General features: G+C 38.3%; 1 protein-coding gene across 1 annotated transcript in view; it reads left to right on the forward strand.

Annotated features, from left to right (window-relative positions):
• The window catches only part of GABRB3 (gamma-aminobutyric acid type A receptor subunit beta3), a 114,827-nt gene that overhangs the window by 76,651 nt on the left and 17,683 nt on the right, over positions 1 to 20,493 (forward strand). The window contains exons 4-7 of the mRNA XM_021546709.3: positions 1,775 to 1,995; positions 7,549 to 7,631; positions 8,688 to 8,825; positions 16,557 to 16,709. Coding sequence (XP_021402384.1) covers positions 1,775 to 1,995; positions 7,549 to 7,631; positions 8,688 to 8,825; positions 16,557 to 16,709 — 595 coding nt within the window. The remainder of the gene's footprint in view (positions 1 to 1,774; positions 1,996 to 7,548; positions 7,632 to 8,687; positions 8,826 to 16,556; positions 16,710 to 20,493) is intronic.

The following is a 20,493-nucleotide window of genomic DNA, read 5'->3' on the forward strand; positions in this document are numbered from 1 at the left end:
CCAAATTTCTTGACATTGCTGTGCAAACCATTATAGAAGCCAGCAATGTTAATTAAAACAAGCTTTTACTAAATAGAGCAAAACAGAGCTGGTAGAGGATATTTGCTCTAATGCATCAGTGTTAGAAAAATGCTTACAGAGAATGTGAGGAGAGATGCCTTTGTGACCTGGTAATGGGAGCAAGGCAGGTGCACCCCGTGTCTCATTCACTGCTGAGCAGGGACTATCAGTCCCACTGAAGAAAGCTGCTGACAAAAAGGTTACAGCTCATTCTCTTGAGCAGTCATGTCAGATTTGAGGTTTGAGGAATGAGATTCCTTCCAGGCAGTTCCACGTGGGCTCCTTTCCCCATCACTGGGCCCTTTTGTTTTCAAAGTCTTTCTATTAGTTTCTTAAAATGGGAACAGCTTTTCCTTGGTATCTATAATGATTTCGTTTTCTAAGCAATTAAATTTGATTTCTTTAAACCATAGCAGCTCCCTCATTAAAGAGAATGAATCACTGAATCAAAAATGCAAAGTCTCTGAGTGTGAAAGGCAGGCTCAAGTTTCATATGATTTCAAGGAAGGACCATAGGGCTTGAGGGGAACAGGGCAGGAGCAGTGCCTGGAATTGGATTCTGTCCACATGAAACCCATTACACAAATGGACCATTCCCAACAGCCGTGCTTAGAAAACTTAGAATCCTTTTCCCAAACAAGCAGCAAGCCTGAGGGATTTTGCATCACCAGCTTGTAGAACCAGATGCAAATGCAGGTATCCTGTGGCTTGCACACCTGCTGCTATATATTTAAATGTGTTTGAGATCACATAAATTTCTAAGTATTTTTGAAGAATCTCAGGAAGGGTTTTATTGTTCAGAGCGCTTCTGTAATTTGAAAATCAGAGTTTTAATGGTCTGTACTTACAGTCTGAATTATTTCGTGTGATTTATTTTTTCAGTTTTGCTGGTGCATAACTTTAAAATGTTCACAGTGTTTTTTTAATGTTTTATAATACCATGAAGCTAATGAATGAGGCCTACCATCTAAGCCTTTCAAAGCATTTCAATATAGCCTTATTATGATATGAAGTAGTCAGGTTAGCAAAATCTGAAAAAAAGAATTTTTAAATGGATGTTTTAAGCTTCTGTATCCATGTTTAGGCTTTTACACTAGTGATCACAGCTTGTAGCAGACACCATAAACCTTAAAACTGACAAAATTATGAAAACCAAACATTGACATTAGTGGGCTTTTAATACCATTTACTGTTATTCAAAATATCAGTGTAGTCTGTTGATGAGAAAATATTTGTGTTATTGAAAAATGCAGTCTCACACAAATGTACATGTATAATCAACATACCTTCAGCTTATTTTTCAGGCAGAAATTTGCATAATGCTTCAAAACACTAAATGTTTTTCCATTTACCTGTCATTTTTAAAAATGAGGAAGATGTCAGTATTTACCCATTATGTCATTTATCATTCCACAAATATGATAATTTTGGGCAGTTATCAGTGGAATTACATGAACGAAAAGCAGGAGCAGGACAAATGATACTGATACCTGCTGAATTTCATAGGACTTGAAATGCCCTCTTAGTCTACAGCAATACTTGAATTATATGAACTATTACTTTAGTGATACAAATGTTTAATTTTTATTAAACAATTAAAAATATTAAATTTAAAATTAATCAACAGCAGAATAAGTTATCAACAGGGAAATTATTCTCCTAGTTACACAAAGTATGGCTGACTGTTGTACTTCTCTTTTTTTTTCCTCACCAGGATTACACTTTGACTATGTATTTTCAACAGTACTGGAGAGATAAGAGGCTGGCTTATGCTGGTATACCTCTCAACCTCACGCTTGATAACCGAGTGGCAGATCAGCTTTGGGTGCCTGACACTTACTTCTTAAACGACAAGAAATCATTTGTGCACGGTGTTACTGTGAAGAATCGAATGATTCGCCTTCACCCGGACGGAACGGTGCTTTACGGCCTCAGGTCTGTGCTTCCATGATGAAGATTTCAGCACTGCTGTTATGTGTTGTTGATGTTTGCTTCCTGGTACAAGGTTATTACAAACATTGGGTAGTTTATTATGTAACCTTCCCTGTAACTCTAAGAGATGCCAGTAGAAAACAAATGACACACTCGATGTTTCTTAATTTTGCCAGAAGCGCCTTCAGTCAGGTTTTATCTGTTTCTGTACAGTCACCCTATCTGGAAAGCCCACTGGCTATAGGAAACAGTAAGGCACATATTAATTGTAAACCTGAAAATCCTGTCCAAAATACAGGCAGTAAGATTGAATGTGGGTGCTTATGTTGTCTCTTGATGTGTTCATAGTCTGTACAAAGAAAGCCATAAGTAGCCCTGGTTGGGGAGAGGCAGCCACAGCTAAGATCATGACCCAGTGCTTTCAGTGATTTCTTCAAGCAGGAATCAGCACTGTAATTGTTACATTTCAAACCAGAGGTACAAAGTGACCTTATATTCTCTTACTTTCTATGTATTTTAGGTTTGACTAGTGTTTTTTTTTTTTTTCCTTTTCTGCCATAACTTTTATGGTTAGAAATGCTGAAGTATCCTTCCCTTAATAAACTTAACTACACTAGCAAAAGTCTTTATGGAAAACCCAGTAGTATCAAAATATGGCTTTCTTTGAACAGGTTACTTCATTTGCTCCAGTGGTTTAAACCAGCAAAACAAGTCTTTGCCAGTGAGAGCTCCATTTCCATAATTGGAAGTTTCTTGTATATTTAAGCGGAGATAATACTGAAGATTGGTGCACATCGGTAGTGAAGGATAAAAAGTCCCTAAAATAGAAATAGATCAGAAAAGTGGTGCAGATGTGTTTTATGTCCAATATCAATATTTTGCCTGCTTCTCTTTTTTATCAACAGTAGATCTTTTTACTTGACTTTGGTCTTGGCCCTCATCTTTTTAACTCGTATTACATTATGGAGAATTGAATGAATCTTTCTAGACATAGAATAGAGATAGACTCAGCCTAATATGAAACTTCAAAGAAGTTTAGAATGTTTTCTCTGTAATTAACCAGCTTCGGCAAAAGGAGGCTTTTGTTTTGCAAGGTATTGACCCAGCATGGAACATTACCGGTTTAGGACACTTTTCTCAAGTGGTTACATGTAAGAAAAAAGTATCTGAAATATATTCGTTTTCTTCATGTCAAGAAATATCCTCACAAGCAATATAATAAAAAACTAAAGGAGATTAGAATTATTGAGATCCTAGTAATATGTGGAAGTCTTTCTGTCACAGCCTAAGAACATTTGTACCCATTCAGGTGAGGATTATGTGTCATAGAGCTGTGTATTTAAATAAGTTGGCTTCCTCTTCTGCAAAATTCAAGTGTCCAAAGCAGATACATTTCACATAATAGGATTTGCTCAGCAGGATTTGCACCAGTGGCTCATGTGTAGTACACTTCTTCCCATTCCTTTTGTCTGAAAGCATGTAATATCCAGGGTGAGATATCCATGATCTGAAGCAGCTAAGTTACATAGTGAAGAATGACTGTCTTAAATTAAGTTGTGGCAAAATATAGGACATTGTGATCAACAGGAAAAAAATGTCTGAGCCTTATCTCTGCTGATTTAAAGTTCCATCATTACCCTACTTCCTCTTTCATGGCTTCAGTGCATCCCAATGGCATTGGGCTCAAGCTGCAGTCCAGGGCCAATGTTGAGGCCAGAACTTGGAATTTTATGTGCTAAAAAGCACAGGGTCACTCAGAATAATAGGTGAGATTTTGGAGGGTTGCAAGCAATTACAGAACATCCACAGAACGGAGCAGTTCCTCAACACGTATATAATTGAGAGTGATTCCAAAGCCACACTGGATGTGTGTTCTCTTCTGAACAATGTAGAATTTATCACAATTTTGAAGGACTTGACCTTCAGTCATCCAAGGTTCCTCTCTGCTTTAGAGAAAGCATTTTGCTACTGCAGCAGAAGTCTGTGATAGTGGAGGAATGGAACAGTAGCTTTTTGAAGTTCAGTCCATTTCTGGGGAATGTTTTTCTTTGGCCAACACACTGAATTTGTTCTACCTTCTTCAGAACAATCTACAAGGAAAATGGTGATAAAACAGTTGGGTTTTTTTTTCCATAAGAGACTATGGAAGTAATAACTATTTTATAGTCTAGGGATCAAAAATAGAGTCTGGCTGCTTGTGTTTCTCATGCATAAACCTCTTGTTTTTAGGCAGTACAATTTTAAATGTTAAAAGTAACTGGAGTGGAGGAATATATGTATTTTATCTGAAAAGACTCACATAATTATTACCCATATTTGAAACATGATGAATGTTTGCAGGGTGAAAAAGTTAGTTGTGATCAGTCAGACAAGGCAACCACACTTCTTTTTGGATTAATGTATTTCTGTATCAAGAAAGTAAGCAGTCAGGACTGTGACCTACTCACATATGAAGTATCTATATTGCCTAGACTGCTTCACACTGTAAAGGTTTTGGGGACATAAAATATCCTTCTCTCAGTTACATATGCAGCACCTCACAGCCCATCACAGATGGGGTTCCTATACAATATAGCAGTATAATCAAAGGCAATGGGCCCAGGAATATAGTACCAGAGAAAGCTAAGGGAGTCTGTATCCAGAGGAAAGAAAAGCATAGCAGGAAATTATAAAAAAATTAAAAACATTTCCTTTATGTGTTGCTTTGACCCAAATTGTATTTGTGCCTGTGCCCCACTTCATCTTTGTCTGGCTCACAATCATTCCTCTGTCACTGCCATGATGATGAATTCTTGAAACCTTGTTGTCTTGTGTCAGGCACCATCCCATCCTCTAAAAAGTAAACCTGCTGTTCCTGGGAGTATACACAAGCCTGAGCCATTCATATTTGCTTTTGATGTGCATTTGTGCAAGTTAAATTTAATTGCTTGAATGTTGATTCAGGAGGGACCTCTGAGTACTAAACTTAATTTGAAAAAATGTGGTAAATTTGTTTCTGTCTATTTCTGTCTGTTTCTTCTTTTCTCTTTCATTTTTTCTGTAGTGTAAAAATATCTTGAGCAAGATTGTGCAGTTTCTGGTACTGGAACTTGTGATGCAAACCTACTAGAGTATGTGAACAGACCAAAATAAAAATACATTTCTTAAAAGTCATAACACAATTATTAAGTTGAATATACATTTGCCAGCTGTGTAATTTTTTACAATATTGTAAAATTAATAATTTTTGTTCTGTAAGGCTGGCATTTATAGCTAGCTATACAACATAATAGTTAAGAGTCTGCTAGCACATTCCCTTTTGTATCAACTTAGCTCATGTGGATTCTGCTGCAGGATCCCACACGAGACCTAGGTTAGTGTGCTTATCTTCTAAAGCATGGAAGAGAACCTTCATATCAACAATTTCCAAGCATGCCTACTTGTTTTACTTTGAACACAGCTATTATTTGACTCAGGAGCAAGATCTTTTCATTGCAGAATCAATATGGCTTTGTTAACGGCATCATTGCTTGCTTATCAATAATCACAGATTTAAGAGTAAGTTCTCTCCTCTAAGACTGTATGCTAATCCTAGTTTTATATGCTTAGCTAGAGCTGCTCTTAGTAACCATATTGAGGAGACATATAAAGAATCACAGAAAGCTTTGAGTTGGGAAGGACCATAAAATCATCCTTCCATAGGCAGGAACACCTTTGATTAGATTAGGTTGCTCAAAGTCCTGTGAAGGCTTCAACACTTAGAGGGATGGAGAATCCAGAACTTCTCTGAGCAACTTGTTCCAGTGCCTCACCACCCTCAAAGTCAAAATTTCATCCTAAAATCTAAAATCCTAAATCTACCATCTTTCAGTTTAAAGCCATTCCTCCTTGTCCTACCACTACACATCCTTCTAAAAAGTCCTGCTCCAGCTCCCTTGTAGCCTATCTTTTGATACTGGAAAGATGCTATAGGATCTCCCTGGAACCTTTTCTTCTCCAGGCTAAACAACCCAGATGATTAATCATCTCCATAGTTAATAGCTCTGTGTCTTACCACCCTGCCTGAGGTTCCAGAAGGGCATTTGCAAATGTTGGTTGCAGAGAAGACATTTCCCTAAACTCCAGAGCAACTGAGGAGCTGCTGTTTGTACATTGCTCCAACCCACTCTGTTGTGTTAACAGAGGAACCAGAGCAATTCCCAGATGCAGCTTGGAGGAAGGCTAACCTAAGTATCCTCTTGTGATACAATATTTGGTACCTGGCATCCTGTGGGACTGGTACAAGAGTATTCAGAGGACAGTCAGATCCTATGTACTAAGGATAAGCATTCTTTCCTTCCTTTTCTTTGAGATTGGATAGAACATTCATAAGGACAACATAGGGCTTTTTTTACTGTGAAAGATGTGAAGAAAGGCACCTAACTACTTTTTTCTCTTGAAACATTGCCCTGGAATATTAGAGTAGTTTACCAGATTAGAAGACTGTAATTTGAGAAGGTTAATGGGTAGAAGAAAAAACTTCAGAGAAGACACATGAAAAAAACATTAACATTGAGAGTTGCAGCTTTTAGAGGTACATTTAAGGCATTTTCCCATCTTGTATATATTAGCATAAACTATCACTAGAATATTATTTGTTTAGGAACAAACTGTGCAAGGTCCATGTCTTGTTTATATCAAAAAAGGTTCAGTAAGGAATGGAGCTAGTCAGATTCAGAAGATAATTTATATGATGCCATTATAAAGATAATGATGCATAATAATGTACATACCCTTGGTGAAGGCTGTGATTCAGAAAAAACATCAAAATATGCTGCAGATTAATTATGAGCATATGGTTATATCTATCTAAAGTTAGGACAAATACATAAATCCATTAATTACAAAATGAAGTGACAATGCTGTGTGAAGTTGTTAAGGTAGTTGTTCTGGTTGCACATGTTTATTGTTGACTCTCCTGATATACAAGAGGTTGATGAATAATGCTGATTCATCAATAGTGAAGTGTTTTGCAAAACCATCCTTAGAGTGCTAAATGGTTAAATAGGCAGAGAAGCAAAAGTGTATTGTTATTTGAGGGGATAAAATTCAATATGGAGCTTCACAACAAAATCCTCTTTCAATTTGAAAATCAGGTAAGTAAGATTTAAAACAAAGATTTTTGCTGAACTTAAAACTTTTTTCCAACATTTCAGGTTTGTTTTCAAGACCTGCCACAAAACCAAGAAATCAGTTATTTGTGCAGCTGTAATAATTTTGACGTTTTATGACAGACTATTTTCACTTCATGGTTTCTGTTATAAAGTTGTATCTTTTAATCTCAGCAAATGTTCATGTAGGTCCATTGAACCCCAAAGGGGCTAGTTGCATAAGGGTAATTCACAGCGAGTTGTTCCACTGAAAGTCAGTGTAATTGCTGCTCCATTAGGCTGCTGTTCAGTGTAAAAATATGGACCAGGTTCTCAGTTACTGTAAGCTTCTCTTCAGAGGGTCTTTGCTTTTGAAGATAAACAACCCCATCACCCAGAACCTGGATTACTGGCTGTATGGTAAAACTGTTTGATGCTTGTATTTCAGAATCACAACCACTGCAGCATGTATGATGGACTTGAGAAGATACCCATTAGATGAACAAAACTGTACTCTGGAAATAGAAAGCTGTATGTACCTAAGAAAATGCATGTGAAATCTAGTTTGGATTTTGTTGTAGGATTTTTGGGGTTTTTTTAATAAAACTGTGTAATATTTACATATGTGTCTATAAACACTATTTGAATCATGTAATTATCACAATTTAGATTTTTTTTATCTGTTTATTTGAATTTATAAAAGATAGAAGGAGTCATCTATTTCTAGATAGATGAATACATCCTAGAAAAAATGTGGTTAGGACAGAATGAAGTAATTTAGTATTACTGCCTGACTTGGCAGAGGTAGTGACTGGATGCTTATCTTCAACATGAGAGAAGAATATTTGTATTTTTATCAGATTTATTTTCAAGAGAGCAAATGCTGTGATACACTTTCCTTTCAGTATGCTTTATTATGTATGGATCATCTTGGTGCAGGACCTACCCTGGGCTTTCAGACTGACCTCATTTATGATTTGAAATTGCGTTACAAAAAGAACAGTATTCTCTTTTTCACCTAGTCATGTCCTAGGATTGCAATATTCAAGTGTATATTAGCTCTTCAGAAGTATCTGGTCCATTTCTCTTACTGGCTGGAAAATGTTGGCCATATACAGAAAATACTAGTATATATTCTATATTCAGCTATAATCCTCTACTAGTGAAAGCTAGTGGAAATGATGCAACACAGTTTACTGTGAATGGAAAAGGTCTGCCCCAATTATGTTTCTATGTGTTCACTGAATAATCAACCTTCTTCTGGTGGTTATCAGTGTAAATATACATTCAGTTTCAATGCTAAATGCATTTGATATCCTAAATCTTGCATAGTGTTTTCTTCTCACTGTGACCATTAGTGAATAATACATGAGTGGTAAAAAAAGGTAAAAAAAACAAAAGAGTATTTTGCCTAAAATTCCCAGGCAGACTGTAATGGTGTAGCAATGTGGGAGACCTTCCCACAGGCAAAATACCATACAGCTCTCCAGCTGTACCAATTCTTTTTGTTGTCACAAATGACAAGCTGCGTGTTTGAAGCTACGTTTGAGTCTGATGTTATTTCTGACTCCCTTGCTTTGCCTGCAGATGGCTACACAACTGATGACATCGAGTTCTACTGGAGAGGTGGAGATAACGCCGTCACTGGCGTGGAGAGGATTGAACTTCCTCAGTTCTCTATCGTGGAATACAGACTGGTGTCAAAGAATGTTGTCTTTGCCACAGGCAAGTATTGCCATTTTCACATTTAGTGTTTAATTCTCTTGTGCATGAAAATTACTGTTTTATTAATAATAATGAACTATTATTGCCAATCACAATATGTAGCCTGTGTTGCATGTTTGGATAATGAAATTACTTGACAAAGCTTGACAAGAAATTACTTGACAAGCTCCTACCTGGGAGGTAGGAGCCCATGAAAATTCCAGACTTTCATTCAATACTGCATTCAGCTCCAGGACATCCAACATGAGAAGGACATGGACCTGTTGGAACAAGTCCAGAGGAGGGCCACAAAGATGATCAGGGGGCTGGAGCACCTCTCCAATGAAAAAAGGCTAAGAGAGTTGAGGTTAAGCCTGGAAAAGAGAACCTTCTAGCAGCCTTCCAGAATGTAATGGGGCCAACAAGAGAGGTAGGGAGGGACTTTTTACAAAAACATATAATGATAGTACTAGGGCAAATGGCTTCATACTGAGAGAGGGTATATTTAGATTAGATACAGGAAGAAATTATTTTCTGTAACAAGGGGGAGGCAGGAGGCTGCCCAGGGAAGTTGTAGATGCTCCATGCCTGGAAGTGTTGAAGGCCATGTTGGATTGGGCTTTGAGGAGCCTGGTCTAGTCAAAGGTGTCCCTGCCTATGGCATGTTGTAACTACATGGTCTGTAACATCCCTTTCAAACCAAACCATTTTGTGATTCTTTGCCTCCTTGTTTATTTTTCTTTTTTGTGTATGTATGTGTTATTTAACTAGACACCTTAATATCTATGGTCTAAATAAGTATTAAGTCATTCACAACTGAAACATGAGTTTAAATGTAACCTACAGAGTAACTGACCATACATAAATGTGTTTTGGCATGCTAGGTCAGAAAGCTACCAGTTTTATAAACACCTCCCTGCAACTTTTCAGTGCTTGTTTGTTTTGTTGTTATATAGTGAATGTAATGTCTTTTGTCTCTTGATTTGCACTGATAAATAGCCATCCAGTGCATTTGTAGTCATTGTTAAAGTGCTAAAATTAATTCCCTGCTTGTTTCCTTGAAGATGGAATAAAAGTTAGTAGTAACTCACAGCACTGGATGTCTTTTGATTACAAGGTGTAAGGTTGATTTACATATTTGGTGTTAGACACCAAAATAGGAATATGTGTGATAAAAGTAAAGCAACACAGAAAGCCATCAGCACATATGGGGCCACTGTTTGGTTCATTATTGGGCCTTCGGATTTTCAGTGCTGTTCAGACCACAGGAGTGTGCTGTTCCATCTGTCTCAGCACACCAGAACAAATGAAGCAAAGCTCAATCATGTTTGTAAGCATCACTTCACCCACTCTTTGGACACAGCATCTGTTTCAAAGTACACAGAAACATGAGTTGTATTTCAGAACAAAATGTAAATATTGCTGGGATTGAAATTAGTATGAGGGGGTTTGCCAGCTGCTGCTGTTCTTGGCTACCATTGTGAATGGAAGATTTTTTTTTTATAGAGAGAATCAGTTGCTCTAATCCTCTAGCCTTCTGTCCTGCAGCTAGTGTCACCTTTGGCAGCCAGGGCTTACCTGCCCCTCCACAGGACTGGATATGCTTTTGTAGAAAGGCTCTTTTAGACAACAGTGAGAATACAGAGAATTTACTTGTGGAGTGACTTTTATGACAGTCCAAGGCCACCTTTTAGTTCAGTATGAAATATTTCACTAAGTGCATGACTTAGTAATGTAGAGATGAGAGATTTGTAAAAATCAGGAAAATGAGAAATCCAAAGAGATATGTGACAAATACGTGACTAAAAACTAGGAGTGCATATTTCTGTGACTTTCCAAATGTTCAGAATATTAATGGTTCTTTCTTAAAAACACTAGTGAAAGGAATAAAAAAGTCTCATGCTTCAGGGTTTAAGACTGCTTGGCATTAAGAAGTCACAGAGAAGAGCGTGTTTCTTGTGCCATTTTTTGAAACATTTCATTTTTTTCACTGATGAAGACACAATACTGAATTTACTACTGCTTTGATACAGGACACTATAAAAATGCTTGATTAATTATGACATTTTATGACAAGTATTTCCATGCATGGAAACATCACATTTGTTTCTCAAAACCACATTTAAATCTAAATCTAAAGCATGCCAGCACATCAGATACATAAAGTCAGCTGCTTTTCAAGTTTCTTCTCAAGAGTCTTTTACAGTCCTAGTAATTAGGACCAGTTTCTACATTTTTTTTGAAAATAAGTTAGGCATGTTTTTGGCTTTGAGGTTATTTAAGTCTCAGAGGGAGATGTTAGTTCTTTGAGTGTAATATTTCCGGAAACATTTCAGAGATTTCAGTCCTAGTGTGCTTTGATTGAATAAAACTGAAAGAAGACTTCAGAGTCATGCCATAAACATCTTTTGGATTAGTTATTTCTCCTGTCCCTCAAGAGAAACTGTGCTGTATAATCTTGTGTAATTTAGGCAAAAGGAAAAATCTGTTCCCATAGTTACTTCTGAGAAGCAACGATAAGCATGGGAAAACCCCCATCAATAATGACAGAAATTTGGGTGGAGCTGCAAGAATGCTGGAGGAACTGCATGTCTGTTCTGTGGAATAGAAGTTAAAAGTTCCTTCTATGGAAGAGAAATTAAAATTTATCTTGCCAAATTAACAAAATGTGCATGAAAAAAAGTATAAAATTCAGTATGGATGAGTTCAAAATACAGCATCTGTGCAACTAATCATTCCTTTCCAAATTAAGCATAGAGAATGCCAGGTTATGCCATAGTTCTGTGTATAGAAATATAGGGGTTGGTGTTGATCTCAGACTGAATATGAACCAATAAGATGTTTTTGGGAGAAAAAGAAAAGAAACAAACAAAACCACGAATCCCCTCATAAAAATAAGTCTGATTTATATTGAAAATGCTGAAGCTTTGTATTTTTGATCAAGGGTAGCACTCTTGAAGGTAGTAATGGAGCAACAGAAGAGGATTTATGGAAAATAAGCAAATATGAGTGAAAATCTAGAAAACAGCATACCTGAGATTAGTGGAGAAACAAGTATGGTCATGTAGTTTAAAAAAAGAGAGCACTTGATTGGGAATTAAATAAAGCCTTCAGGTTTCTAGAAGGTATCTGCAAAGCCATGTACAATAGCCTGTTCCCTTTATTCATGATTTTTAAATTGCTCTGGAGAAGAAATACCTGGTTTGACTATCCTTCTCACACCAACTGAAGGCCATACAGGATACCGTAAGATATTTAAATGGCACTGGATGCCCATGTGCCAGTAACTGAATTAAGCCCACAGTCAAATTCTATCCAGTCAGTGGTGTCAGTGAAGCTTAAAGAGCTATTCAGCTCTTGAATGCCTCTGTTTTCTCAAATGAATATTTTAAGACACTATTCAGTTGCCTAAACATAACAATCTGCTGCTTCTTGAGCTGCTGTAGAAGATCTTGCTTAGCAGTTAGGCTGCTGTTCTGGCATCTTAGAGCCTTGTGCCCTATATTCACCATCTACTGCTTCAGTATTGATTACTTAAGTAGTGTTCTGTTCTGCTCCTCTTTAGCCTATCACACCTCAAATGGCTTTAGACACCTCAGTATAGACAGTTAAATCACACCCTTAGAATCAGCTGGCTAGATCAGTCTAGATCTCCATGGTTTCCACTAACAGCTCATGCTCCATGCACAAGCAAATACATGCGTTCAAACGCTTCAAATGCAGTGCTAAGTCTGTTACCTGAATCTGCCTAAATGTTTGTTATCCCAAAATGCTTGGACAGTGAACAGGAATGGGGATATGTAAAACACCACCTAAAAGCTTCAAGTCACCCAGCAGTCAAAGCCATATTAGCAACCTGTTGGTAAGAGGAGGGTAGTCTTAAAAGATTTGAAAATGAAGTATTTGCTGTATTCTGAAAGATCAGTATGTAAAGTACCTTTCCAATTAGCCAAAGAATCTTCCCAGAAGAAGCTATTAAAGTAAGAATTCTGTAACTGACCAACTCTGTTATCTTGTTTCGTACTTGCATAAAACAGCAAGAGACCAATTTAACCTTGAAGCCAGATATTTCAGCTTGCTAGCTTTTAATGAAATTGGAACAGAAAAAAGTAATCTCTTTTTATCAAGTACCCAAAAATGTGGAAAAGGAACATTTGGGGCTCGAGTATTGATTAAGTATTCATTTTCATATTTTGATTCCCAGTCCTGTTAGCTTGAAATACTTCTGATAAAATTCTGTTATTCCTGTAGTATTTAAATTAGCCCATATATATCAACATGTTATATGGGATGGGAGGAAGGATAACAAGGCAAAACAAGGTTAAAAGGAAAAAAAACATAAATTTTTTCTGGAAGCTTAGCAATTAAAATTTCCTGGCAATTAATCTCTAAATGTACTGAGCCTCAATTGACAAATCATTATGCAGTCATAATCAGACAACAGTGTAATTGCTGAGCTTACCCAGAAGTCAACTTAATTAAACAAGTAATCCACAGAATGAATTTTTCTAGATAAGTAAAGATCTGGACTTACAGTCTTTGCTACATGAAAGTTAGGACCCATCCTTTTCACAGAGCTTTAGCCACTCAGACATAGTGTGGGAATTAACTACAGGAAATAAGGAGGGTAATTGGTTTTTTTCCCACAGATTCCTGTGGCCTGTTCATTGGGGGTGAGATACTGCAGCAGAGATGGCAGGCTGGATGCAGGGTCAACAGATAATTTTTGAAGACATAAAAGCAGTTCAGTTGAAAGTAATATAAACTCTCACAGTCTCAGGGAGAGGTACCTAAAGGAGAACCCTGGCTATGTAGTATGATAAAAAAATGAGGCTACCAGTTCATGTTTCAATTTCAACTTGACCTTAACAAAGTCTATGTTCTACTATACATGTCAACTGCTGTAATGCCAGCAAGACTTTTGTTTATATTGCCCAGGAGCCTCACGGCATCAAAATCTACCCTGAGGCTTTCGGGGTCTGGATTCGTCTTGTTCTGATTTATGAGGAATATAATTTCAGTGTCTACATTTGAACTAGGTGTGTGAGTTGGCCAGAATCTAGTCCATGCAGTTAGTGGAGTCTGGAAACAAATTCAGTACACCTATAGGAGTCCATTTTAGGAGGTGGTGAATAATTCTCTAGGTTTCATTTGCCAGATAGCTGGAGTTTAGACACCAAGCTCATGTGTAAGCAGTTCAAATGGGTTGCTTAATCAACAGCTATTTGAGTGGGCATAAGGCAGTCTTCATGGTATCCACGTGCTATCAAAAGGATGTAGGGGGTATATCATGTCCATCAGCTTTTGCTGGTGTCTGAGAGATGTCACAAGCCAACTCCAAAGGATCAAGGCACCATCAGAATAGCAATTGAATCTGTTACAGTCAACTCCAACTCTAGAGCAGGAAGACAGAAGGCACTGACAGCCCTGGCCCTAGACATGGTTCTTGGGGTTCCAACTTTAGGACAAAGAACCTGGTGCTTGAAGCATATTTAGGTTGATGTCTCTAGCCTTGAGGTCAGCTCTCTTGGGAGTCTACCTATAAGGCCAGATCTCACTAGTTTCAGGAATTACCTTACCTAATTAGACAGAAATGGTACTGATGTAATGGGTGATGGTCACAGGTGAAGCATTAGGGATGTCTAAAGATCACTCTTTTACATGGTTTAAAAGATTACTCTTTTACATTTCCCTAGTGCATTCAGGGTCCTTGGCTCTGGAGCAAACCAAGAATTGACTTTGATTCAATGATTCAATTCTACTGAATTTTCTTGAATTAATCCTTCATACTATTTAATTAAAGAATCAGTATTTCAGTTATCATCTATATCAATAATATTCCACAGGTATCCAGACCTGGACAGTATTTTTGAAAAGTTTTATACACATTTATAGAGAATCCTTTGAGTGGGTAGTGTATTATATGAAGTAATTTTTCTCAACAGAGCATTATAAAGATTCCTGTCTGATGCTCTACTCTTATTGCAGAAAGGTGATCAGATCTGCTGCATTTTTAATGTATTTCATGATAGCAGTGTTTATATATTTCATTTTGGTCTCCTGTTTTATTTATATAGTCTGCAGACACAAGGCCACAAAAGCATTTTTATGAGAATCCAAATGAAAATGTTAAGCTTTGCAAAAAAAAAAAAAAAAAAAAGCAAGGCTGGTTTCAATGAGAAAACTTGTTTTTTGAAATGAAACATTGTTTTTTAGAAAATGAAGATATTAAGCAAGCTGCAGTATATATGTTTGCTTGCTGAAAACTGTGTCAACTGCTCCAGACAGCAGAAAACCTTGGTCTAATCAGGATGAAATACATCCTTCTGATTCCACCAATATACTCCTCTTGGTGAAACTTAAAGGCATTTCATTCTGGAATAAATGCTACTGATTGAAGTAATCACAGCAACCAGATACACATACCAGATATTTCTTTTCCTGATGATAGTTGTTCTGAGATGGTTTGATACAACAGCTAAGGATATTTGCACGAGTTTGATATTACCTTGATGCTCCTGCTGCCTAGAAATGGTGTGGCATTTTTCTGTGGTCTGACTCAAAGTGTAACAAACTATCAGGAATGTGATGGAGAGAAATATGCAGTTTTCTATTCCTTCTTTCCCTTTCTTTCTTAGGAAATCCAAAATTCATGTCTATATGGGCAAATGCAGCTTCTTAAGCACATGAATATAATTTAAAAGGAAGGTTTTAATTTTTTTTTTCTCTAGATGTAATCTTTCATAGTTTTTACATCTTTGCACTAGAATGGGTGGGAAGTGTTCTAATACATGGCTGGGTTCTTGGTATGTGCTGAATACTTTTTTAGTATGTTGACTAACTAGATCTTTTAGATGAGCTGCTAGAATTATATCTAAGACTGATACAGAATTTGTAGAGTTAATGTTTGAATGACTACCTTTTTCTTATACAGCTGTACTCAGATTTAATCATCTTTGCATTCAGTGAAAAAAGTCACAATTATTTTTAACAATTTGAGATTTCTAAATATATTAGTCTGAGTATATATATAAATGTCTAAAATGTCGTCAGATTAACACAAATTTAGTAAGATATACACCAATTTGAAATTAAGTTAGTATTTAGGTTATTAATTCTTTTCACTGTTAATTTTTTCTGTTTCTAACTGTTCATGAACTATATATAGACACACAAATTTTTTTTTTTTTTTTTTTTTTTTTTGGTTTAAAATATGTTTGGAAGAAAAATTCAGGCTGGCTGTAATTCATGTTAGAAGATATAGTCTGAAGGCTTTTCCTTTAGTGGAATTCATTACAATTTATTTTTGACATCACAGGTTGCATGTTTCTCATAGTTCAGATGTAATTAAGAAATCTGATCTCTTGATCAACTCCTCAGTGTAAATGAAAACCTATGCACATTACTTATTCTCTCAATAAAAATTCTATACAGAAAAAATGTGTGCTTGGATAAGCATTTTACTTGGAGATCTAAGCAATTGTTTTGCAAAACTGACCGGTGCTCACCTATCTGTTCAATAGTCTAAAGTAATTTACTGTCTCTTTTTCTTCCCAAATACAAATTACTTGGCTATCACTGTATTCACTGCAAGGTTTCTTTTAATACAAATGAGTAATACAGTGAAGGTGTCATCCTTACTGTTCTGCAGATGTCATACTACCCCACAAAATGTGTAGAAACTGAAGGCAGCTATCTACAAGTGTCTTTCCTTCAGTGTAGGTAACACTGTTTCCCTCTCTCTTTTCTCAGGTGCCTATCCAAGACTTTCACTGAGCTTCAGGTTGAAGAGAAATATTGGCTACTTTATTCTTCAAACCTATATGCCCTCCATACTGATTACCATTTTATCATGGGTGTCATTCTGGATCAATTATGATGCATCAGCAGCAAGAGTTGCCCTTGGTATGTGCCAGAAATGAGTGGGACATTAAAATGTCAGATTTAATGTTGCCTTCAGAGGTTGTTAAAAACTACAACATGATGTCAGTGTTTTGAAATTCCAAAATAATTTGCATCAAAATCATGTCATCCAGTATTGCCTCAAAAGTGATGTTTTCCCCTTCATACAAGAGTGTAGCTACCCCTAAATCTCAGGCATGAGCTGCTCATACAGGTCCCAGACTTGTTCTCATCAAAGTTAATGCTGTTGTCAGTAAAAGTTCATCTAGGACACCAGCTCCACAATCATACTTGAGCGTGGGCTTTAGTCCAGCTCAGTGTGGGAGGACAAATGTGGCTCCAAGCCTCCTCCTGAGGTCCTGGCTGCTTTAACTGACACTGGCAGGAACTGACTTCAAGAACCATTGCTAGTTCAGCACATAGGGACACATCAGCTATGGACCATACTATGCCACCTAACCCTCAGAGTACATGGTGTGTTAAGTGTATGTTTATGACAACTTAAAGTATCATTTACCTCATGACAGAAAAACGTGGATTTAGTACAGTTATGTGGGTATGTGATTCCTGCCCAAGGATTTTTCAGATCAAGGTATTCTTTAAATAAGGGAAGGTCACTAGAAGATTGTGCAGTTGACACATTGGAGGGAAGGGATGCCATCCAGAAAAACCTTGACAAGCTTGAGAGGTGAACTCACATGAACCCCATGAAGTTCAACAAGGCCAAGTGCAAGATCCTGCATGTGGGTCAGGCAATCCCAAGTACAGGCTGGACAGAGAATGGATTGAGAAACGGCCCTGAGGACTTGGGGTGTTGGTTGCCAAGGAGCTCAACATGACCAACAATGTGCACTTGCAGTCCAGAAAGCCAACTGTGTCTGGGCTGCACCAAAATCAGCATGGCCAGCGGAGTGGGGGAGGTGATTCTTCTCTTCAACTGCTCTCATGACACCCCAGCTGGAATACTGGATCTGGGTTTGGGATGCCCAAAATAAGGTCATGGACCTGTTGGAGTGAGTCCAGAGAAGGGCTACAAAGGTGATCAGGGGCTGGAGCACCTCTCCTGTCAAGGCAGGCCAAGAGATTTGGTTTTGTTCACTGTAAAGAAGAGAAGGCTCTAGGGTAATCTTACAGCACCTTCCAGTACCCAAAGTGGGCATACAGGAGAGCTGGAAAGGGACTTCATACAAGGACATGTAGTGACAGGACAAGGAGGAATGGCTTCAAAACAACAGAGGATAGATTCAGATTAAGAATAGGTTCTTGATTGTAAGGGTGGTGAGGCACTGGAACAGGCTGCCCATAGGAGTTGTGGATTCCCCATCCCTTGAAGTGTTGAAGGCCAACTTAGATGTGTCTTCAAGCAACTTGATCTAGTGGAAGGTCCCTGCTAATGGCAGCGAACTTAGATGATGTTTAAGGTCCCTTCCAAGCCAAACCATTCTGTGATTCTTTCATAGTTTGGGAATAATATTCTCCAATTTAGTGGTCCTACTAAAACCACACTGCTGCCTTCTTTTCCCCGTCCCCTTTTCCCCTGTGAGTGGCTGGAGAGAATTGGAGGCACAAAAGGCAGAGAACCCAGGCTGAGGTAAGAACAATTTACTGCAAACAGCAATAAGACATGAAAAAGAACCGGATCAGCAACATACTAATAACAAAACTGCACAAAAGAGAGAGTGATTCCCAAGCAAAAATGCTCATTGTGGAACTAACTTGTGACTCAATGGCAACCACACTTGCCTGAATAGAAACATCCTCCCAGAAAATGACTGGTGGTATAGTGAGGTGGTATAGAATAGCCTTTGGGTCTTAGCCAGGTCCCCTCCTGGCTACTGCAAAAATTAACCCTGTCCTGGCCAGAACCAGGACAAATTCTATGACAATCTCTCCCAGCAAATATTACATCCTTTACAGAAGCATACTCAGGGATAGCTATAGCTAAGGAAGATTAAGTTGATCTGTAAATCCTTATAAATACTTCTGCCTCTCATCTTGTCCCAAATTCTGTCTTCAACTCTGTGCTTCTCAATTACACATACCTTGTCACTTCCCCATTACCCAAAAATTGTCACTAAGTCTGTGCTATCTCCCTGATGTATTCTCTTATTTCCTTAAGAGAGGAGCATACTCCTTAGTTCCCTTATTTTTCTGCAATGTTTTTCAGCAAACTCAGACTCCAACCCATGTCTCTGTGACTCCCTGATTCCTTACCTCATGTCTCCCAAGGTCCCACATACCAAAGCAGGCAGGGTAGTCACCTTTGTGCAACACATTACCCAGCATCTGAATTTGGGTAGCTGGAGATACTGTAGATTAACTGCAGTTACTGTGCAGTAATTCTGCATATATTGTGGGTTAGTTGGTACATATGGGCATGACACAAGCTGGCATTACCACTCAGCAGCCAGTGTTTGTTTAGCAGCTTGAAGCTAAGTAGTAGCTTAATAGGAAGTGGGGCATAGAGCCCAAACACATCTGATGTTTTCATAAATGAGCTCCTGGATAGCAGAGATCCACCCAAGTGGACCAAGTGAGGGCAGCACTTCAAACACAACTGTGTTTGAAGCATCTAGATACATACTGGCCAGGACTGCAGAGAACAGATGGTTAGACAGAAGTTACCATACCCATTCCAGGATATTCCATGCCCTTCTGTTACAGGTTCATCAGATTTTTCCTTGTTTAAGGAGCAAGACTGTCTCATGTGACCCATTTCTGTGTAGCACAAGTTCATCAAGTACTATAAAACAAATATCAGAACAAAAATCAGAGAGTACAAGGCAAGCTCAGGAGACCAGATGTTCTATTTCCAATTGGTAGAAAGTCCTTTTGAGAGGACAAAAATCCATCTAATAGTTTCTCTCAGAAAACAATTAGTGCCTTGTGATTATGTCACATGATTGGTGGCATTTGTATAATAAAGTTCAGTATCATGGGTCTAATCCTATGTTCCTTTGTATACCCCCTTTTATTAGTCTTATGCTGGTATCATGGAATCACAGAAAATGGTGAGTTGGAAGGTCCCATAAGGGACCCACAGGAGTCCAGCTCCAGTCCCTGCACAGGACCATCTCCAAGAGTCACACCATGGGCTCAAGAGGATTGTCCAAAGGCTTCTTGACCTCTGTCAGACTGGTGCTGTGACCACTTCCCTGGGGAGCCCGTTCCAGTGCTCAACGACCCTTTGGGTGAACAGCCTTTTTCTAATATCCAATCTAAACCTCCTCTTCCACAACTTCAGACCATTCCCTTGGGTCCTGTCACTGGTCACCACAGAGAAGAGATCAGTGCCTGTCCCTCCTCTTCCCCTCATGAAGAAGTCGTAGACCACAATGAGGTCTCCAGGCTGAACAGACTTGAGTGACTTAACTTGCTCCTCGTACAGCTTCTCCTCACAACCTTTCACCATCCTTGTTACTCTCCATTGGACACTTGCTAATAGTTCAATATCTTTTCTATATTGCAGTGCCCAAAACTGCCCACAATCTTCAAGGTAAGGCTGCCCCAGTGCAGAGCAGAGCAGAGCAGGACAATCCCCTCCTTTGCCTGGCTGGCCATGCTGTGCCTGATGCTCCCTAGGACACGTTTGGCCCTCCTGGCTGCCAGGGCACTTCTGACTCATGTTCAGATTTCCATCAGCCAGGACCCCCAGCACTTTCTGCAGCACTGCTCTCCAGCCTTTTGTTCTCCAGTTTGTACATTGAGGTTTGCCCCATGCCAGGTGCAGGATCTGGCACTTCCCCTCATTGAATTTCACATGGATGGTGATTGCCTGCCCAGCCCT

Source organism: Lonchura striata, chromosome 1 (genome assembly GCF_050655825.1).
Source record: "Lonchura striata isolate lonStrDom1 chromosome 1, ASM5065582v1, whole genome shotgun sequence".
NCBI lineage: Eukaryota > Metazoa > Chordata > Aves > Passeriformes > Estrildidae > Lonchura > Lonchura striata.